General features: G+C 41.0%; 2 protein-coding genes and 2 long non-coding RNA genes across 10 annotated transcripts in view; 1 reads left to right on the top strand and 3 right to left on the bottom strand.

The window, feature by feature from the left end:
- LOC144085119 (EGF-containing fibulin-like extracellular matrix protein 1) overlaps positions 1–10,701 on the bottom strand; it is a 31,319-nt gene extending 20,618 nt beyond the window's left edge. Inside the window, exons 1-4 of the mRNA XM_077614130.1 lie at positions 10,624–10,701; positions 10,432–10,536; positions 2,945–3,171; positions 561–647 (exon numbers count right to left, since the gene is read on the bottom strand). The gene's annotated coding sequence lies outside the window, so the exon portion shown is untranslated. The remainder of the gene's footprint in view (positions 1–560; positions 648–2,944; positions 3,172–10,431; positions 10,537–10,623) is intronic.
- Positions 10,702–10,827: 126 nt separating this feature from the next.
- LOC144085135 (uncharacterized) lies at positions 10,828–14,065 on the top strand. 3 transcript variants are annotated; one of them, XR_013304032.1, is made up of 7 exons: positions 10,828–10,944; positions 11,139–11,336; positions 12,246–12,332; positions 13,264–13,355; positions 13,444–13,535; positions 13,820–13,839; positions 13,995–14,065. It is a non-coding gene; the product is annotated as an uncharacterized LOC144085135 (long non-coding RNA). The 3 variants fall into 3 exon arrangements; XR_013304031.1 differs by lacking the exons at positions 13,820–13,839; positions 13,995–14,065 and adding an exon at positions 13,619–13,654 and having other exon boundaries at positions 10,830–10,944; XR_013304030.1 differs by having other exon boundaries at positions 10,833–10,944; positions 13,820–14,065.
- Positions 14,066–14,111: 46 nt separating this feature from the next.
- Positions 14,112–15,753, bottom strand: LOC144085134 (uncharacterized). 2 transcript variants are annotated; one of them, XR_013304028.1, is made up of 5 exons: positions 15,601–15,753; positions 15,332–15,409; positions 14,571–14,636; positions 14,348–14,488; positions 14,112–14,230 (listed from the first exon to the last, which is right to left on the bottom strand). It is a non-coding gene; the product is annotated as an uncharacterized LOC144085134 (long non-coding RNA). The 2 variants fall into 2 exon arrangements; XR_013304029.1 differs by having other exon boundaries at positions 14,352–14,488.
- A 939-nt stretch (positions 15,754–16,692) lies between these two features.
- eif4e1c (eukaryotic translation initiation factor 4E family member 1c) lies at positions 16,693–21,452 on the bottom strand. Of its 4 annotated transcripts, none has more exons than XM_077614106.1 (7): positions 21,259–21,452; positions 19,939–20,021; positions 18,801–18,896; positions 18,122–18,185; positions 17,723–18,048; positions 17,211–17,328; positions 16,693–17,110 (listed from the first exon to the last, which is right to left on the bottom strand). In XM_077614106.1, the coding sequence occupies exons 1-6, from the start codon at positions 21,379–21,381 to the stop codon at positions 17,214–17,216; spliced, it is 807 nt and encodes a 268-aa protein (XP_077470232.1). In that variant the 5' UTR covers positions 21,382–21,452; the 3' UTR covers positions 16,693–17,110; positions 17,211–17,213. The 4 variants fall into 4 exon arrangements, with proteins under 4 accessions (XP_077470232.1, XP_077470233.1, XP_077470234.1 ...); XM_077614107.1 differs by having other exon boundaries at positions 16,693–17,107; XM_077614108.1 differs by having other exon boundaries at positions 16,693–17,328; positions 17,723–17,862; positions 17,935–18,048; positions 21,259–21,413.
- Between the last annotated feature and the right edge of the window lie 42 nt (positions 21,453–21,494).

The raw sequence follows: 21,494 nt of genomic DNA, 5'->3' as shown, positions 1-21,494 counted from the left end.
TGCCCAAATAACAGGGGGCATTCATTCCAAAATGGGTAATTTTCTCTCTTTCTACACGTGCATTAGTCGTGTAGATAAGGTGAAGTTCTCAGCTGATCAAACTAACAGCAGCCAAGACCTTGAACGCAAGTTTGATCGGGCGCTATCGTAATAACGGTCGGCTACACCTGCTGTTTGTCGCACGCCTTCTCGCCGTTTGTGACATCGCGTGACGCATGGGCTTTTCCTTATCCAAGGTTTGACACGCACCCCTAAAAAAAGCAGATGGCCTGTACCCACAGCGTATTTAACCCTGTCGTTGCCATTGACGACGCTAGACGTCCAAACGTGGCATCCAATGAACTAAGCTGCGAATTTAAATGAGTTTATCACCAATCCGTTTGAACTGGGAGTAGACGAGAGCATTTTTAATTTAGGAAAACTTAGAAATGCTCACCAACGTCCCCCCAAAATAAAAAGAATGTGCAATATACTCGTTCTTATTATTTTTGACGAATAGTCCGTCTGTTCCCTCAGACGGTTTGGGACGAGCGCCATTCGACGGCGTGTGTTCGGCGTACCTTTTAACGACGACTCCCACTGACTGGCTTCGCCGGGCGATCTCGGTCTTGGCCCTCTTCCATTTTGGCTCCTCTCCATGGCGCGCACTGTGGAATCACAAAGAAAAGACATTCTAACAAACGCCTGCGTCACTTCGAGGAAACGTTCCACGTAAACTCCGGGATCTTTCGATAGTTTTGTTGTCAAATGGCTAGACGGACCTCGGTCTGGCTCGAGGCCCAGCGTAATGCTGACGCCCGGTTAATGTCGGCCAAGTGGAGAGAGACCTCTGGAGATGGATGCTGAAATGCAGACGAGCTGGGGTGCATTTATCTGCAGTGAGATCTCAAGTGTCTACCTTTCTATCAATCTGGATGGCGAGTTCGCAAACAGTAAAAAGGATTTAACATCCTGTAGTATATTAACACAGAAGGAAAATGACCTCCATTGACGTCTATATGTGATCAGTTCAGCGTTTTAATTGGACTTTGTTGAGATAAACTAATTTAAAGTGTTTCACTGGATATTGCGATAGATGTCTATGTATTCCATTTGAAGTAGAAGGCCACTTAAAATTGGATGCCCAAATTATTATCTTTATTAATATTGACTAAATATGATTATCTTTTTAATATTGAAAAAAAAAAACTCCAGATGCAACTGATCAAGATAGATTATTTGAGGATGAAAAAAATAAATGCTAATCATTTTTTACTTGTTACTAAAATGATAATGCAAACTTGAATGTTTGTTGATCGTATTTACAGTCTAGTCAAGTAATTCGTAGCATCTACTTTTATCTTTTAAAGGCTTTTTTCCCTTATAAAAATGTGAATTATCACTATGCAGCTGTATAAGATTCTCTCTCACCCATTTCTCTCCACCAATATCATGCTTTTTGAATTATAGTTTTCGATTGAAATGGATAAAAAGTACGCCCGAAAGCGCCCAAATTCGCTTCGCACAAAGATACCGTCGCCCCCACCCCCAAAAAAGAGGGCAAACGTGACGATGTAACTGGTTCTTTTTTGGGGTTCCCTTTCTATGCCGCATGGCGCTGAAAAAGGTGTGGCTTGTGGGATCTGCAAAAACAAACTCCAACCTTCCGTGTTGGCCACCATTTTGGTTATGACGGTGACGCCATTGCTCGCTCTCATTGAGTTCAAGCTAACGACCAGGCTTTTTTTGTACTTAGGTCCAGTTCTATCATCCCTTGCTTCCCAAAACTCAAGCAAATGAGCGATAGGCATCGATATGAGCAACGGGGGCGATTGATTGATGATGCAAAACCTCCTCGCTACAGCCTTGTTGGTAACCCCTGACTCCTGCTGCCTCCGGGGGTTAAACTTATTACCCTTTGACTTGCGTGACCTCTGCGGTAAAAAAGAAAAAAAAGGCGCAAGATTGAAGGATGAGCGAGTGTACGGCCAGAGCGTGTCCGGAGGGGCTGACCATCCAAAACCCAAGAGGGACGTGACCCCGTTGCAACCACACACTCTGTGGATAATACTATTAGCAGGTCAATACATGATGGTGCGTGTGTGTGTGATTTGGGGAGGGGGCGAAGGGGTTGTTTTCTATCATGGCAAGAAGAAAGGCAAAAATGGATTTGCGGCTTTATGTGGAAATCCTAATAGCTTATTCGAACCGCTTGGTTAAAAAAGTCGTCTAAAATGCGGATTTAAAAAGGTATTCGTACTGCTTGGTTAAAAAGTCGTCTAAAATGCGGATTTAAAAGGTTGATGGAACTGACCGATTTACAAGATATGAATAAGATGGAAAAAAAAAAAAACGAAACAGCCAAAATGTGAGTCAAGTTGAGGAAAATGTAGTTAGCAAAAGTAAAATGATTTGTCCTTTCCAATAGAAACACAGATACAGATTCTAGCCAGCACGTAGAATTGTCCTTGGTAGACACGTGGAGCCCAATTTGTAATCCAAGGGGGTGTTGGTTGCTTGCCAATATGGCACGTTGGCGCCCAAGCACTGCTTTTCAGCATTAGTTGTCCTGACTCAGTCATTCATTCCAGTGCATTAGGAGAAACAAACTAGCAAGGACTAAAATGACGGCATTTACTACAAAACGTTCCCGAAATAAAATCCGAAAGTTGCACCATAACCCCAAAAACAAACGACTCCTTCAACGCATTCTAAAACCATTCCACGTCGAATTATCCCGCAGTTGCAGCCTTTTTCTTATAAAACTTCCTTCACTTTTGACTCATTTCGAATCTCTCGACGAACCGCATGGGGCTCGCTAGCCGCGTAGTAGAACTTCATGAATGGAACGAGCCGATTTTAAAAACTACCAAAAAAAAAAAAGCATTGTGTGCGCGGATTAAGCCGACGCGGGAGGAATTCCCCGGCGATGCGGGAGGGAAACTTTACGAGGGGTGAATCATACCGTTTTGTAGCATCCGCGAGGGCGGGACACCTGCAGACGCTGGCGCGTTGGCTCCGTTCCCCTCGTGGAGTGGAGTGCGTGGAAGAAGTGAGGGGATGTATGCGCGTCAGGCAGAATTAGGGGAGGGGACCCCAGCCTTCCCCTCCTCCTCCTCCTCCTCCTCCTCCTCATCTTCTTCTTCTTCTCGGCACCGCCTCCTCACTGGGATGGAAGGGTAGGTGGGGCCACTGCAATAAAGCAAAACACGCATCATTTCATCACGCTTCATTCTCACATTCTTTCCCGCTTGCATCTCAATTTGGACCCCACCTTCTTTACTGTACACTCTGGTTAACGTGCTTTCGTTAATCCAGAAAGCGTTCGTTTGGGAGGGCGGGGCACTCGGGTACGCCCGTACTGTATGTCGTTTATGGCCAGCGGTGGTCCGCCCCGCTCGAGCGCCGCGGTACGTCGGGTGGAAGAGCGGCAGAGGCTTTTAGTTCTGCCGTAAATAAATCACGGCTATATTCTGTGGCTACTCGTTACATTCGTGGTATTGATTTGCTCTCCCCGACCGCCTGGCGGATTGCGAGGAAACCCTTCCACAACGGTCACAAACAGGAAGTGGAGAAGAAAAACGGTGGAATGGAGGGGAGATGGGGATGAGGGAAAACAATGGCGGACCAGCCAAACGCCAAAATCTTTACTAGGTAGTCACCGAACCAATATACAATAGATTGAATGGCAGAAAATGAAGGCACGTCAAGTGCAGTCAATTTTTTAATTTAACTTTAAGAAAAGCCTTTGAAAAAACAAAAATTGAAACATGTTTTTTTTTACTTTCTTTGTGTAATTCTAAATAGGAAAAGTTAAATTTGTTTTCTTTCCCAAACTATTTCCAATGTATTTTTATTTTATATAAAAACAAAATCAAATAACTCCATATGTATATTTTTTGTAAGAAGAAAAAAAAGGAATGTTAGCTATTATTAAAGACAAGTGGAAAAATTATAAATAATAATACATTTTCTAAAAATAATATATTTACATTTTATTTTCAAAAAGAATATTTAAAATGATAACATTTTAATGGGAAAACATTCAAATATTCTATTTATTTAAAAATAATAATAAACGGAAGAAACAGTATATATCCCCTGATTTATTTAGTATTTATTATCAAAATATTTGCCTGCTTTTGGTTGTAAAACAATATCAGAGTAATCATACAGCTACTTTTTCAACTAGAATGCAAATATATGGCATGAAATACCTCAATTTACACATACAAGTCAAAAATTGAGGATAAATTGACTTTCAAACTAACTGCGGCAGAACCATCTCAAGGCAATATTCATATTTCAAAAATGGGTGCAAGTCTTCATTTCCAGCAAATCCAAAACAAACAAAGATTGAAAGTGAGTACGAGGCGCGCTGCCGTTACCATGACAGCACAGCTGAGGACGCTTTGACCTCTGACCTGTCGGACGGCAGCCTGCGCTGACCAAATCAGGGGTCAATTAAAGCCAAGGTCAGCAGGGGTCAAATGTTAATGACACCCCCCCCCACCTTCTCTGCGGTTATGCAACCCAATGCTATCGCAGCACCCCTGAGAAGTATCATTCATCCTAATCAGAGCGCCGCACCTTGCGCAATGATGCCCCCCCACCCCCACGCGTGATGGATGCGTGACACGCACAACATGCGAGGGTGATAAATGGTTACATTTACATACGAGAGATGTCAAGGTCACTCACATGTAGTATACGCCAAAGCGCTCGCTAAATTGTGGGTTATCAGTCACATTCTTGCTTAAAAACATGTCAAACGTTCCAAAATTCACGTATGCGTCAAAAACACGTCTTTTTGAGGCGAAACAAGGCCAACATTTCAAAATGTCAACCACTTTTCCTCAAAAATTGAAATATTCACAGAACCAAGACATACAAACGTTATCAACCAGCATGTTGATAATGTAAAATGTGCAATTATGCAAAAATGTCCCCGTATTTTCCCTGAAGTGACTTTTTAAAATGACTCATTTATGTTTTTTTGCACTTTGTGGAGTAGCACCACTAATTTTGTTATACGCAGTTGTTGTATAATGACAATAAAGTCTTTTGACTTTTTGACTTGACTGTGATCTCATTCAATTGGAATGGCACATTCAACTTGCAAGAAAACATTTCTATTCATTCTGATGGCTTTTCAACTCAAAAAAAATTGAAAAATATATCTCAATTGATGGTCACTATATTTTTGACAAAAATAAATAAGTGACCTAAAATGTGCAGTAAATGACCCAAGAAATGAACTTATTGAAAACAATAAACGTCAAATTCATTTAAAATGGGACGACTTGCTTTGAATGCTCACGTTTCACTGCTATTCATTGGCGACCAATGGGTTAACAGGAAGTGACCCAAAAATGTACACAAAGTGAAAAAACAAAGCGCCTGAATTAACAGAAAGTGGCCCAAAACCAACAAGAAGTGACCCAAAATCAAGGGAACGTGATATGGAAATGCCTGTTAAAAAAAAAAAACCTAATATCAACAGGAAATGATCTAACATGTACAGGAAGTGACTTCGGAATGCAAAATGTACAGGAAGTAAGTACCTTAGAATGAAAAAGGAACTGACTCATTGTTTGCCACTTACAAATATAGACATCCAATTTATCAAAACTGGAAGTCTGGCTATCTAAACGCTCATCTTTCAGTGCCATCGACGATATTAGACGTCTAATTCATTCGGACGGGTGAGGGGGACCGATCTAACGGTCGCCGCCACTCCAAATGGATTGGGTGTCTATCGTCTTCAACGGCACTGAAACGTGATCATTCGATGCCGGCCATCCCAGTTGAAATGGACGCCAGCGAATGAGTCGAGTTGCAAATTTGGTGGTGGCGAGAACCCTGGGGAAAGTCCGACGAGGGCGAGGCCGCCGCCGTCTTGGGCGTGGAGAAACTGGGTTGCGACGGAGGGGCAAAGACAGATGAAGGGGGGCGGAGGGAGGGAGCGAGGGAAGGGAGGGCGCGATCCGAGGGGTGCCAGACACAAAGAGGCCAGGCCGCGGCCGGTGGCACGCGATGGGCAGATTAAGCGGCGTTTCCTCCCCACCTGACCCAGTCCCGCCAATGGAGACGGGGTGGGCGGGGGCAAGCGGGGTTCGCCTTTCAGCCACACAAAGAGGGGTTGCGCGGGGAAGGCAGGGCGAGCTTGGAAATGGAGCGGGGGGGCGCCATCTGCTCGCCGGGCTAAGCGAGGACAGGACGAGCGGCACACACGCACCTGTTAGTGTGTCAGCGGGCGGGTGGGCGGCCGCCGCGGCAGATGGGGCGGGCACCAACCGGAAAAAAAACCACACCCCTACCCCCCTGAGTCGTGCCAACCGATGCCAGCCAATTCTTTAGGGTTCAAGCAGAGGCTCGATTAAGACGTCCGTGAGGAGGTGGGCGGGGCCAATCACTTATCTGTAAGGCTTTTACTGTAAACAAATACGCTGCACCTTTGGCCTAATGCCACTTAGCCCTCCCCTCCACTCCTCACTCTTTCAGCAATTGGAGCCTCGTTACAAATCTTGAAAAAAAAATGGCAAACCTCCGATGTTGCTAAAATGGGCGCATCGACCATTGATGATGATAACGTCCAATGGTGTGGCTCTTTGTATCCTTACGCAGTGGAACTCACGATCTGTCCCATCTATTTGAACGAATTGAGTATCATAGTATGTGGAAACCGGTTGGAGTACCTCTTACAAAATGTCTTATAATTGATGTTTGAACTCATAACTGCAGAGGATCATCAACACAGCCCAAAAGATCATCAAATGCCCCTATCTACCCTGTCCAGCATCTACAAATCTCGATACCTTAGAAGGGCAAAAAGCATCATAAAAGACAATACGCATCCCGGCTTCCACCACTTCAACCTGCTGCCCTCTGGAAGGCGCTACAGAGCCAAAACAGCCAAGACAAACAGACTCAAGGACAGTTTTTCCCCAAGAACTGTCACCATACTTAAGTCGAGTTCTGCACCTAGGACCTAATCGAGACTTATTACTACTACTTATGTATTATGTTGACCAGTTATTTTTCTATTACTATTTATTAATTAATTATTTAGCATTATGTACTATATATTGATTATCTAGGTGTTTGTTGTTGAGTCCATAGACTCAGCGAGTGGTGCGCTCTCAACAACTTGGCGCTGAACGTCTCCAAAACCATGGAACTCATCCTGGACTTCAGACGGAACAAGGCTGCTACGCTCTGCTGATGTCACTTGGACTACTTATTTATTGATTACTTATTTGTCTGTTTGTTGTTATTTGTGCACTACTTGGTGAACGCTTAAAAATCTCATTCTACTTGTATAATGACACTAAAAGCATTCAATTCAACTCAATAAAAGTCATTTTGTCAGTTCCTCGTTAACATATTGGCCGCCATCGACAGCGGAAAATTGGATTGGATGTCCATACATTGCCGTCAGAATCAGTGAAGCGTGACCATTCAAAGCTATCTTCCCAGTTCCCATGGATTCAACGTGTATATATATCCATGTCAATGGCAGTGAAGGAGTTAAGAATCACAGTAAATTGGGTTAAATTTAGACTTTTAACTCCTTCGCTGCCATTGACGACCATTGACATCAAATCCAAGTGCATGCCTTGCTAAAAACAACTGGAGCCCCAATTTTCCAGCGAGCGTGAGAGCGCCAATTGTCAAGATATTTTCCCCAAAAAGGGGGTCAGAGGGGCAGACAGTTCTGTCTTGCTGAGCGGTAATCTGAAAATACCAGTAATCCGCGCCACACACACGGCGGAAGCGCTCTAGCGTGGCTCTTGCGTGGCTCTGGCGTGGCCCTAGCGTGGCTCCGCTCGGCCCGCTCTCCGTTGAGCGCCGGCGTCTGTCCGGCCTTGACACGCAAGGCGAGCTTTACAGCTGCCAGGACTCACACTGGGAGGCGAAGCGCTCTAAAGCTGCCTTGCCTTCACTCGTTGTGGATAATTGCCACTTTTTTTTCTCAACTAGGGGCTGGGTGGGGGGTTCCCTATACAATGTAGACTTTTAGTGCAGGTCATTGAACTCATTCACGCAAAGTGTCGGGACAAATGCGTATCGGCTTGGTGGCAAATATTGTTTACTTTAATAAGCAGTATTTTTCCCCTCCTTTTGACGGGAACAAACAAGCTAACAAGTGAGGACTTTTCTCAAGTTGCAAAAAACAGCACCCTTGCTTTTAAAGTGCACGTAAGAATGTTCCCAAGGGGGTTCCGTAACAATGAAGCTGCACTCAAGCTTCTGTAATTGCATCGCAGTCAGAAAAAGTGTGCACTTGAATTAACCACGATGGTTCAGGGAACTTTCATCTACTACGGGCATTTTTTTTTTGGGGGGGTATTCTGTAGCAAAACTACACGTTTGATAAATGGTCGGACAGGAGGGCGACGCCAGGAAAAAACAGGCTGGTAAATGTCTCAAAATGGTTTGCTGATGTAGCAATTGCTACATTAGTGGCTAACTCAAACCTGTTTATTTGTATTAAAAAAAACGTGTTGATAAGTGAGCCCAAATGTGACAAAATGGCTAATAGGAAAGTGGTAGTTGAATTTAAATGGTTCACAAAGCAATGACATCTAAAGTAGCATTTTTTTTTATATATTTTTTTATTGAGTAATGTAAAAATAATAGTAAAATTTATACAGTTAGTATATACCCTTTTTTAAAGTTTGGGGGTCCTAGGTATGGGTGAATTTGAGTGCAAGTCCTACATTCTATTCCATAAATTGGTTAAAGAAAATTCATAATATTTTTTTATTTAAAATATTTTGGGGAATAATAGTGAATTAATGAAAATAGTTAATTTAATCATTCACAATACACAATATTAATGGTACATATGTGGTAATATTTTACTACATAATGAATGAGTTAATTTATTTTTAATGGAATGCTTTACTATAGAAATGTAACGAATAAAAAATATTTTTTTTTTTACAATGTTTTTTTGAAATTTAATGACGACTACAAAAAGCAACAATTTCATAGAAAGTTTGCATTCCACTGAAGACTTGGAGTAAAACTATTAATATAAAAAGAACATTTTTGAGTTGGTTCAGTTATTATAAAGTGCATTCTAAAATGACCAAGATGGAATTATTTTACTTTAAAACTCGGGAATAGAAAAATACATGAAAACCAATATTTAAAAAAAAAAAAGGTTTTCGAGTTGATATGACAAGGGCAATTAAAAAAAAAAGAAAGTCAAAATTTGGCTTGCCCCACAAAATTGGGATCAGCGAGCGACTCCGCTGTACCGACAGCAAATAATAATAATAATAATAATAATACTTTGAACTTGACACCAGCTGCCAGGAGCAACTCACCCAATTTGCTTTTTCAAATTCCAAATGTCATGTCGAAACTAACCAAGTTTATCGTGACGAATTACGACGTGTTAACCTAACGTGATGTGACATTAGAATAAAACAGATCTTTTTGTTACACCCAACGCTGGCGTCAAACTACTCAAGTTTTAATGTGAAATTTAAGATCTAAAATTTTGAACTCATGCATCACATTTCTATATTATTTACTAGAGTATTTCTTTTTCTGAAATCTATCATTTATATTTTTCCAACCGTTGAGCATAGTTTATCAGGTCAAGGCACATATTTCCTCATTTTTTTTCCTGGAAATCAAAAATGGCAAATTATGCCTCTTGAAACTTAATTCTTCCGCTGACCCACTTTCCATTTTGTATTTTGACTCGTCGCACAATAACGTAAACAAATCTCGACTACTGTTTTCCACTGAATCATATGCCCTCTTCTGGAAATCATGCAGAAGCAAGCCCTTACGGATTATTTCCATTATAAAATTTCAATAGTTTGGGATTTGTGAGTCTTGATAATTTGTTTTTTAATACTCTTCGACACGATTCTATCTTTGATCAGTGTGTAACAAACTTTTAATAGTGGGACTTAAAGCATGAGAAAGAAAAAGTGTCTCTAGTTGAGTTATAACCATCCTAACAATTAAGCTTGTCATACCGTTTTAGCCAAATATGAAGTTATCAAACTGATAATTGCTATCCAAAATTAAAATTATGAACATTTAAAAAAAGTTATTTTCTTTAGTAGCTAGCTCATTTGTTCCAGGTTGCTACAATACAAATATAATGAATTTAACATACAACATAGTTTGTCAACTCTTCCAGTTCCACTAATTTGGTTTATTAATAGACGTCCAATCCACTTGAACTGGCTGTGTGGCAGCACACGATGAACCAAAAATGAACCACCAATTAGTCTCACATGTGCTCAAAATATATCATGACAGAGCTAAAAAAATTGACAACCAACCCCGCTCTCCCCCTTGCTGGCAGGAATTGAATCCGAACTTGCACAGTACTGGAATGACACTTAAGTCCAGAATGAGTCCCGTGCCGGGACCTCAACAAAGCTGCCAACATTGATCTTTCTTTGCGTTTGAAATTACCTTAAATTGAAGCGATAGAAAAAGTGCTCCTCGGTGGAATTCGTCCACGGCAAAACGAGTCGCCGTCGGCATCGCCGGTTGCTCACCGGCACACATCAGAGCCGGCTGGTCGTGGAGATCCGTGAAAAGAATAAAAACAATACTAGGTCCTGCATTCGAGGGACAAAAATACTTCCAATCGTAGCAACTTACCGATAAAAGGACGTGTTTGGCTCACGCGTGTCTGAACACCGAAGTTGAACTCACCTGTTTGCCATCAGCTCTTTGGAAAGGGCCGGAAATGATAGGTTGCCAAGCAACCAATGCTTGTTGCGACGCTGCCGTAAAGTGGACGGGGATGGCGTAAAACCAGAGACTTCAAATGGAGCAACATCGGGGCCAAATTTACACTAAAGCAGGGGTGTCAAACATCATCCCCGGTAGCATCTGTGTTCGCATCCCCTCCAACGGCGCCTGTGATAGAGTTGCTACCGGGGATGCAGGCTTTTTTTCTTTAAAAAACGACATAGTATAGTAAGGCTTTTTTTCTTAAAAAACGACATAGTATAGTAAGGCTTTTTTTTCTTAAAATACGACATAGTATATAGTAAGGCTTTTTAATTTGTAAAAAATGACCATGTATAGTAAGGCTTTTTTCTTTAAAAAATGACCATGTATAGTAAGGCTTTTTATATAAAAAAAAAAAAAACGAACACACTCTTTTACAGCATCAAGACTACAAAAATGGCGACTATAGTACGTCATCTTCCAAACATGGTCATTGAGTCGGGAGGACAAATCACCTCCTATGGGCGTCGTTACGCCCATTGGTGACGCAGGTGCTTAAATTATGCACCTGCGCAGCGTCTCGCCCCTTTGCGCAGCCATTTCCATGCCGTCGGTCTAACGACTAGCACCCAAACGAGGTAAGCCCGAGACTAGAGCAATTTACTGGCCTATGTGCATTTTTAACACCCTACCGGGAGATTTTTTTAGGAATCAATTGAGCCAAAACGCCAACAAATCTGTTAGTTTATTGCCAGGTCGAACACACCGTCGACATTTGAAGTATGGGCTCCTTGGCATGTCACTAGCTAGTTTAGCATTAGCCTCACGACATTTGACTTCAAAAGTATTTTGTCCGTATTCTCTCCATTATTGAGTCGTGGGGGAAGACTTCATTTTATCAAACAAAGCCGAGATATCAACGGTCAGTTTGCCAGGTGAAGGTGTGTTGAATGTAATGATAGTTTTCACTGCGATTGCTAAACGCCCTTTTCCAATTTGTAATTCTGTTTTAAAACAAAAATCATTTATACAAAAATTGTCAAGCCGACTTTCTCCTAGCTTTAAACATCAGTCTGTATATTGAATCGCTTTGTCTGGAAAGGGGAAATTAGTACCGAGCATTCACTAACTTATATTTTTTTAATTGTTCATGTTGTGTAGGGGGCCTACCGGCATCGATAGTACTTTATTTCATGAAAATATTGAAATCATTCACATTTGAGACGATACGTCAAATACAAATTACACTCGCAGCAATTGGTCAAATAAAACATAAATAAAATAAGTAAAATAAATAAAATAAGTAAAATAAATAAAATAAATAAAATAAATAAAATAAATAAAATAAATAAAATAAATAAAATAAATAAAATAAATAAAATAAATAAAATAAATAAAATAAATAAAATAAATAAAATAAATAAAATAAATAAAATAAATAAAATAAAATAATAAAAAAAATTCACTAACTTATTTTCATTCTTTATCTTGATCATTTACTTGAAGATTTCTCTTTCCTGTAATAATTGTTTGCACTTCCCAAATAGCTTGGTTCAATCAAGATGCAGCTATTCCCGTGTGTCCAGAACCATGCACACCCTTGAGGGGAGAGGAGACTGGGCCAAGGTATCAAGGTAATACTAATGACCAAAAAAACCCACCGAAACACATCTGTTGAATCTCCAGTCTCTGTACAGTGGGACCTTGTCATACGACCGCTCGTCATACAAAATGCTCGTCTTACGGGGGAAATTTCGATCGAATAATTCGCCCGTTATGCGGTCAAAATTTCGTGATGCGACCAAGCCAGGTCTTTTTTGCATATCTTTCGTGTATAACAATATTTACAAGCACGGAACGAATAATTCAGACGAGTTCCTCCTAGGACCAGGAAACGCACAACGCGCATGCAAAAAGAGGGCTTTCTGGGTAATAAAGTATACTCCTGCACACAACACCCGTAGGCAATGGCAACCTTTCTCAGAATAAAACTTCATTACCCACAATCACTACGTGGGAAGCTCAGCTATGTCATTTCCTGTTATTCTTTCTTAGGAAAGGTCCCGCCATCGTTCCTTAAAGACTATTTCTCGTTGGCAAGTGGTCGTGCGTTATCCTATTGTGAGGACATTTGTGTGCATCATTTTGGGAATATTTTGAAGGCAATACAACAGCAAACAGTCCATGGATAGCGAACGGGAGGGTGGAGGCGTGGCAAACCGCCAACATTTTATTACTATTAAACCACTAGTTATGTGTTACTTTGTTAATAGATGGCGAATTAGAAGAAATAAAACATGTTTTCCAATCCAATATCCTGTTTTTGGTGTTTTTTCAGAGGGCTGGAACAAATTAATTTGTTTTCCATTCATTTCAATGGAAAACGTCCGCTCGAGTTACGAGAATCTCGTCATACGAGCTCATTTCCGGAACGGATAAACGTGGCTTTAAACCTCTGCAAAACACCACAGCATGATTATGTCATTGCTTATTTAACCATTTCGCTCGTATCTCGAGGTACCACTGTATATGATAACTTTTGCTCTTTGTTTTTGCACGCACCAGGTCCATGGTGATGTCCAGACCCTGGAGGACCAGGTGATCTTCCCAGGTTGCCCACTTGAAGATGATGAATCGTCTCTGAACTCTGCTCTGAGGTTAATATTTATTATTTAACCATTTCGCTCGTATCTCGAGGTACCACTGTATATGATAACGTTTGCTCTTTGTTTTTGCACGCACCAGGTCCATGGTGATGTCCAGACCCTGGAGGACCAGGTGATCTTCCCAGGTTGCCCACTTGAAGATGATGCATCGTCTCTGAACTCTGCTCTGAGGTTAATACCGTATTTTCACGCTTATTTGGCGCATTGTTTCTTACGCCGCAGTGTCAGTAACGAGTGCTATTTCTGTATTTTAGACACACAAAGCACGCACTATTTCGTCAGACGCATATATACTATATATTTCATATGGATTAAGATCGAAATGCGATAGCGCTGCCTACCAGAAGCAGCTTATTTCCGGGTTATATTGTTATGTATCCAAGTCAAAACATTCCAATCTCACATTATTTTATTGACTAAAGTTGCAATTTACTAACCCCCCTCTTATTTTATAGGTGATGTCCCGATCCCTAAGGTGAGGAGGATTTCTTTTTTTTTCTTCAATCAGAAATTTCAATAAAAGAGATTTGAGTGTCATTTGTCTTTGTTAAAACACTTGGAGAAAAAAGACCCCAGACCCTCAATGGTCTTTTTTCTTTTTTTTTAATTCTAAATGTTGCTTGTCTACAGGTGGAATATACCAATCAATGTGAGCCTAAGTGTGCAAATTTATTTCTTTGAATAAAAATTATAAAATGTCATGTTGCTTGCATTCTTTTGCTCATTCTATGAAGAAAAATACATGAGTATATTTCAAAGGTTTTATTTTCCCACAAAATGGGGCAATTGAGAAGTTCACATAGGTCTTCCAGCATTTAGAGGTGGGGTTTCAAATGATGAATCTCTTCTTGGCACTGGATGGAATTCTGGGGAGAAAAAAGAGGGTCAAAGCACAATAGACTAAGTCCAACATTAAAAAAAAATACTGGGGGCCAGTTAGGGCAAAAGATTTGACCAAAAAACAACACTAAGTTAGGTTTTACCAACATCAGAAGGACCCATCTCTCTTTTCAGATGTGGTGGAAAACATACTGGATAGGGGCCCTCAAGATGTTGGTGTCAAAGGCTGTGCCACGCTCCAAAGTCACCTTTCTTTAGCGTTGATTTGGTAAACTTGGGTGGACCTTGAAGAGAAGCAAAATAGAGTATTTTTAGTACACATGACATGAAAATAATAAATCAAATAACCTGAAAAACAGGTCTTACGTCATACACGACTTCTTTGGTCTTGTAGATTTGGACAGCTTCCACCATCTCCGTGGCTTTAAACCTCTGCAAAACACCACAGCATGATTATGTCATTGCTTATTTAACCATTTTAATGCACAAATGACTCCCATTCAATAAAAAAAAAGAAAAAAACGTCTCACAAAGCTCTTAGACGGAGGAAAAATGGTTGTTTAAACGAGTCAAAAATGACCCCTGCGCTACGGTTGAATGAATGTCTCGCTTAGGTTTTGTCAAAACCACAATTAAAAATCAAAAGGTCCAAGCCCTGAAGTCTTCCTTTAGGAAAGGGAAGGGCAAAGGTATATACGTATTCTAGAAGTGTACTGGTTATTCCTTACACTTCCACTTGATGGCACTAGTGTGAGTTACCCACACAGGATCTTGCTATTAAAAATCAACGCCAACCCAGTTAAAGTGTCTTCATTCAAAATTGGAGTGTATCATAATAATAATCGGACATAGGCCCTGTCGTCATTATCACAACACAAAAAGCCTAGGCTTTTTGTGTTGTGATAATGACGACAGGGCCTATGTCCGATTATTATTATGATACACTCCAATTTTGAATGAAGACACTAACTGGGTGCTAAACAAACTAATTTAGGAAAGCTGTGAACACTGGTCGCTGATATCTAAACATTACTGTGACAACAAAATTTCCCGAATACGGGATGAATAAAGTTATCCAATCCAATTACACGGGTAGAGGAATTAGAAGCTATTAAAAAAAGACTCACTTTGCCGACAAACTGCTCCTTTTTGGCCGTTATGGCCACATTCTTGATGTTTCCCAGCAGTCTGTCCTCGTTGAGGGACTGAAACACACAATGGAAGGGTTTCTTTTTAAACATTAAGAGCAATAGGTGACGCAATGTAGCCAACTTGCTAGCAAACATTTGTGTTTGCATCCACGTCGGGGCTACATCACGCCAATGAAGCACGCTCCCGTCAAAAAGCACTCTTAAAATGAGAACTGGGGCTACGAAATCCCCAAAAGACAAAGTACCGAACGCGCTGCATTGTCCTGGAAGAAGTTTGTCGGGTCTTTCTTCGGGAAATCGTCAATTCTGAGCAGCTCAGCAGTCCAACACGACCAGGCTCCGGCTCATTCGCCATTTTGAAAAATGGCGGCGTGGCGGCGGGTCTTTTGAACTCTGACCACAGCCACGCCTCGGCCACGCCTATTACACATAGACACAAAAAAAAGAGATCGTTTTCATCATAGAGTGCATTAGTCAGGGGGCTGGGGCTGCAAATACTTTTAGGTTGGGCATTAATACTTCAAAACAAATGCATTGTTTTCATAATAACGTACTGTAAATACTTTTTGGTTGGGCTTTAATACTTTAAGATACAATATTGCACATTATGAACATTGCGGTGACATGCACTTCAGTGTTTGTTTTTGACTTCTAAGGTTACATACTTGGATACGCTTTTTCAATTGGGATTCATTTGGCTAAAGCTGTGGTGTCAAACATACGGCCCGCGGGCCGGAACCGCCCCCCAAGGAGGTTCGATCAGGCCCGCAGGATAATTTGAAAGTGGAAAAAATGCATAAAAGACATGGAATTAATATTTTTAATTCGCTGCAATTCGTGGATTATCCGCTAAGGGGCGCACTCGAAATATGAGGTGTTTCATGAAATGTTTTGAAAAAGGATAGTTCATTCAATTTCAATATTTTCCTAATGTTCTTGTGCTTCTTTACACCAAAACAAAGGAAAGACATGATATTTAGGTATTTATAGCAGAGCATGGTATAATTTTAATGGTCCGGCCCACTTGACATCTCCCTAGGCCGTATGTGGCCCACGATGCGAAATGAGTTTGACACCCCTGCACTAAAGTATCCTGACATGATATTTGTGTGCAAAAGTATCGTTACGCAATTATAACATCGAGTTAACAGAAATTTGTCATCTGGTATCTTGATTTAATAAAAATTTCTCTATTGTTGATTGCAAGGGCAATGGAAGATACTTTGACATTTTCCTTAATCTCGGTTTCCAATCCACGTCAATTATTCAATTGGAATGGTTTATATGAAAATCCACACATCTCTAATGACTGAAAAATGCAAAATACACAAAGAAAGTGTTGGGTCAGTATCTTTACTGTAAAAAAATGTCATCTAGAATGCAGTAGTCCACATTTTCAACCTTCCAAAAAAAAATAAAAACATCGTTCATTCTCAACTGCAAGGCATATACATTATAAATAAATGTAAAGAGTTCAAAAGAGGAAACAAAGAACAAAAAATAAAATAAAAAATACTACAAGCAATAAACCACAATTCCAGCATAGCTGAAACAACAAGTGGCCATAAAAATTCAAAACCACAGGGGAGCGTAGCCACAGTTTACCTACTCAATCAACTTTTTGGAGATATTGTCGATTCTCTGCAATGGAATGTCACCAGGTGGTGAGAATAAAACTGCCCAGGACTGCTTCCCCTTTCCATACCTTTCTCTTATTCTTGCAAACTGTGATGACCTGAAATGTTTCTTTATCTTCTGGGTGAAAGGAAACAACACTACAGTAGTTGACTCCAAAATGTTAACATGAAGATAATGATGTGGGTTTGTAACTCTTGTTAAAATCTAAAGTGTTGACCTTTCAAACGGAGTACATGTTCTTGGTCGTGGAGCCGCTCTTGCTGGACGTGTCTTCGTGCGACTGGTAGCCCAGCATGGCTTTATTGGGGATGCTCAGAAGGTTCTTGTAAGTTTGCCTAGCGGCACCAGACGACAAACAAGTTAAGGTTAACGACGCCATCTCGTGGTCACTTGGTTTTTGTGTCAACAAAAGAGCCCTTTCACACTCAAAAATATTTGCTAACTGGTGTTATCGTGTGAAATTGACAACCATAAAATGGCAAATTCAAATTGATCATATTAAAATGGGAAAAATGCTTTTTCTTTATAACAGTTAATGCATCATGTCAAATTAAGAATGTTAACTCATTGGCTGCCAGCTCAGGTATATGTATGTATAGTTCACAGATGATGGTACATGCAGAATGTTCAAATAAATCAAAAATATACTTTTTTGGGTGCGACACCAATACGCTTCCATAAATCGAACACAAAACAGGTGCAAATGAGTACCATTAGGGAGACACTCACCCTATCGTCATGATGGCGTCCTTGTTTTGGCAGTTGCTGGTCCAGATGGAAATTTTGTCAGCTTTGTGCCTTACGTTGACCACGGCGCCACACACGTCGTCGCTGGCGTCGTCGAAAGACTCGCCCACCAAGCACAGGAGCTGCCGTGGGGAAAAGAAAAACACCCTCACATACACGCTAAATGCGGGCGGCGCTGGCTCGCATGCGCTCACCGTTTCCATCCAGTAGCGATCGAGGTCATTGTGCCGCTGCACTCTGTTGAGGGTCATCAGCCACCGCCCCCCCGCTTTGTTGCGGGTGTCTTCCCACATGGGCTTGATGTCGTCCTGAAATGCATCATCTCATCAGCGCGCCTGTCCGAGGGCAAAAGCATTGAAGGAAGTCGGACCATCGCCATACCTTGAATAAGCAATAGTCGCAACCAACAAGGAGCTTGCTGGGCTGTTGTATGTGGTTGTATAACCTGAAAGAAGCACACGTTTTTTTTTTACTACATATAAATGTACATATTTCGTGTAAATGCAATTTTAACGATGCATTTTTATGTCAAATCTCGATATCTTTTCTTGACCACATTTACATCTTTAACACTCATGGATGAATTGTGACTCATTTAACTCATTGACGGCTTTCGACAGTCGACGTCCAATCCATTTTGACAAGGAGGGCGGGCGCCATGAGAATGTTCAAAAAAAAGTTGATCACATCAGAATGTGATCAGAGTGTCCAATCAGCCTACCATGCATGTCTTTGTAATGTGGGAGGAAACCAGAGTACCCAGAGAAAACCCACTCAGGCCCTGGGAGAACATGCAAACTCCACAAAGATGGACCAACCTGGATTTGAACCCAGGACCCCCACTGTGAGGCCGACGCGCTATCCATTCAGCTGCGGGGCCGCCCTCATGTCAAATATACTATGTCAAAATCCTTTAAACAAGAAATGTGTCACTCATGTAAAGTCAAATTGCTCAAATTAAGGGCTGACTTTCACAACAGTCAATTTATGACAATCGCTGTCAATGGTAGCCCAAAAAAATAAAAAAGGGACAAGCTGAAAAAATGTTTGAAATACTCACGCCCAGAAGTCTTCTACTGTGTCAAATTTGGAAATGAGACGCAAGTTCTCCGTCCAGTCTTTGTTTTTGTCATTTTTGAAATACCACAGAGCCCATCTGAGAAGTTGGGAAACAATAACAACAAACAGTCAGCTTTGACGCCACCGTGGCAAATAACACGTTGGCTATCATTAGCTTCCGGGAGTGTCGTCGGAAAAACATCATTAGCCGATAAGGGCAATAAACGGTGGCATCCGAAATGCCAGGAAAGAGCAAAAAGCGCAGAACGAATGGAACCTTTGTTTCTGGCTACTGAGGTGATTCTTTCATTTGTTTGGAGGGGCGTACCGGCGAGCGGGGGCAAAGTGAGGCCATCGGATGAACTCGCTGACCACCCCCCGCCCCCCTTTGGTCCACGCACCGGCACCGCCGAGCCACAAGAGTCGTAAACACTATGGGCTGTTTGTTTACAACGCGGGTTAGCGTTCGGGCGTCGGCGTGACCGTCAAACGAGAGAAATTTCTAGATTTTTCCGCTTTTTTTTTTTTTTATAAAGGGATGTGCCATGTTTCCCATGGGCACTTAAGCTTTATTTTGTTTTTGTTGCTTTTGTGAAGGATAAAGAAATGTTGAAATTTGGGATCTCTCGCGGGGAAAAAAAATTGGCTCAGATGTAGTAGTATGCTAAGTGTGCAGTATGCAGATAGAGATACCTGGAACGGTATTAATGGTGAAAATTATTAATCAGTCTTCATCTGTTGCCATGCAAGGAATTAGATTTTGCACTACTATAGATAAGTTAAATTTGTAATTTAAAAGGAGGAAAATATAATATATCATCAGATTAAAGTCGTTTTGCTGATCATTTTCACATTACGTCATGCAGTTTATTGGTAGTGAGTATTACGTAATTTTGCAGTACCAATGATACATCCACCGTTCAGGCTTAGTAGAGATGCATAGAAATATATTTTGGTAATGTTTAGCCCTAGTTTTTCCACATATTATAAGCGAAGCAGGATACAATATAAAAGAAAAAAATGTCTCCAGTAATAATCACCGTCTATCTCCATCAACGGCACTGAAATATGATATCTTACGGCCTGTTCTTTCCGTGAAAATTATTCTTTAACTAAACATTGAACGTGTTCGCGCTTACTGGTTTTGCAAGGGGTGCTTGATGTACTGTTCTTGGTTGGCAACTTGGCTCTCAGGTTGAGGCTCTTCAGTTTCGGGGGCTTTCTGCAATGAGACAAAAAAAAGGAAAAACCTGTTAAAGACCACCCATTTGTGTCTATCAGGAATCAAAGCAGATGATTGATTAGGGTGCACTCAAGGTTTAGGTGGATTATCAACAATATGAGGGTTTGCTTTCACAAATGAAAGGTCACGTTTTCATTTCCACCCCTTTTTACAAATTGTGACGCCATAAAATTCACTTCTTGATATGGCTTGTCACATGTCACAAGATGGGCACAGTGATGGGATGTATTTTGACTAAACAATCAAAAGAATTGCTGTTCACCAAAATCAATTGCGACTGAAAAGACAATTACTACAGATTTCAAATAATGAAAACTGGGGTTTACATATTCAACAAAGTCACACTTCCACTTCTGTTCATGTTTCAAAGATGCAGCTGCGCTGTTTTACAACATTAGTACAATACACAAATTCATAAAAATAGCACAGTACAACAAATATTGCTAATTTGGACACACATCTGAGCCGTTTGAACTGTATTGGCAAACATTTAATGATCATGTTCGAGTACAATTGACGGCGACAGACGTCCAATGGTGATCGCTGCCAACCCTGTCAGTCACAATGGATTGGACGTCCATCACCATCAATGGCAGCCAATGTTTTCATTTAAGAAAAACGTAAACGCCGGTAAAAAAAATGAGGAATGATGTTGACCGGTTTCCATAGTTTCAGTGTCATACGTAGTATTTTTGACAAAGTTCATCGTGGTCAAAGTAAAAACGACTCTATCAAAGCAACTTTGGTGGCCACGAATGGCAGCCAGTGAATTAATTACGATTTAAGTCAACAATGGTACCTTTTAGCATCCGGCTAGCTACAAGCACACAATCACACACGTGTCACAAATGTAATTAAGGATGCTTTACGGCGTCGAAAGAAATCTCATGAAACTTGTCAAGAAAACGTAGAAACATGATCGTCCCTAGCGAGAAATCGTTTTTAGCCTTGTTTTTGTTTGTTACGTGCAGTCACTGAGTGGAGTTTGAATGAGGCAGCCAAGCCTCCCTGCCGACAAAGTGAGCCTGAGACTGGATGCTAAAGGCGACCAGCTACCCATGCCAAAAAAGCGTCAGCAAAATGATTTCTTTGAAAACACACGTTATCACACGACCGTGTGATATTAAATTATAAAGAAGTCAAAGGACGAGATGATGTGATAGCTCCGGGAAGAGGAGAGCGTAGATTTATCCGAGTTAGGGCTTGTTCTACTTACCGGTTCCGATGTCGCCATCTTGACAGTAGGAATGATCTGCCCGTTAAGGTCGCTCAGCCTCACTGCGTCACATCGTAGCCCCGTGCTTACGGAAGCCGGTACTATCCAAACATAGCTGACCATTGAATTATTTTAAAATAAAATGTCACCCATAGCATTTATTAAACTCAGTAATATAGCCAAGTTTGGCGTTTAATACGTGTTAGCGGTAGCTAGCTAGTGTTTTGGAAACTTAA

This window comes from Stigmatopora argus, chromosome 11, assembly GCF_051989625.1.
Source record: "Stigmatopora argus isolate UIUO_Sarg chromosome 11, RoL_Sarg_1.0, whole genome shotgun sequence".
Lineage (NCBI taxonomy): Eukaryota > Metazoa > Chordata > Actinopteri > Syngnathiformes > Syngnathidae > Stigmatopora > Stigmatopora argus.
This window is presented reverse-complemented; position numbering and strand designations above follow the sequence as displayed.

Excerpts from the sequence above, each read along its gene's own strand:
- eif4e1c (XM_077614106.1), bottom strand. The coding sequence starts at position 21,381 with ATGGTCAGCTATGTTTGGATAGTACCGGCTTCCGTAAGCACGGGGCTA. Across the intron at positions 20,022-21,258 it reads AGATGGCGACATCGGAACCG|AAAGCCCCCGAAACTGAAGA; the intron begins GTAAGTAGAACA and ends GTCTCATTGCAG. Across the intron at positions 17,329-17,722 it reads GACGCCATCATGACGATAGG|GCAAACTTACAAGAACCTTC; the intron begins GTGAGTGTCTCC and ends TGGTGCCGCTAG.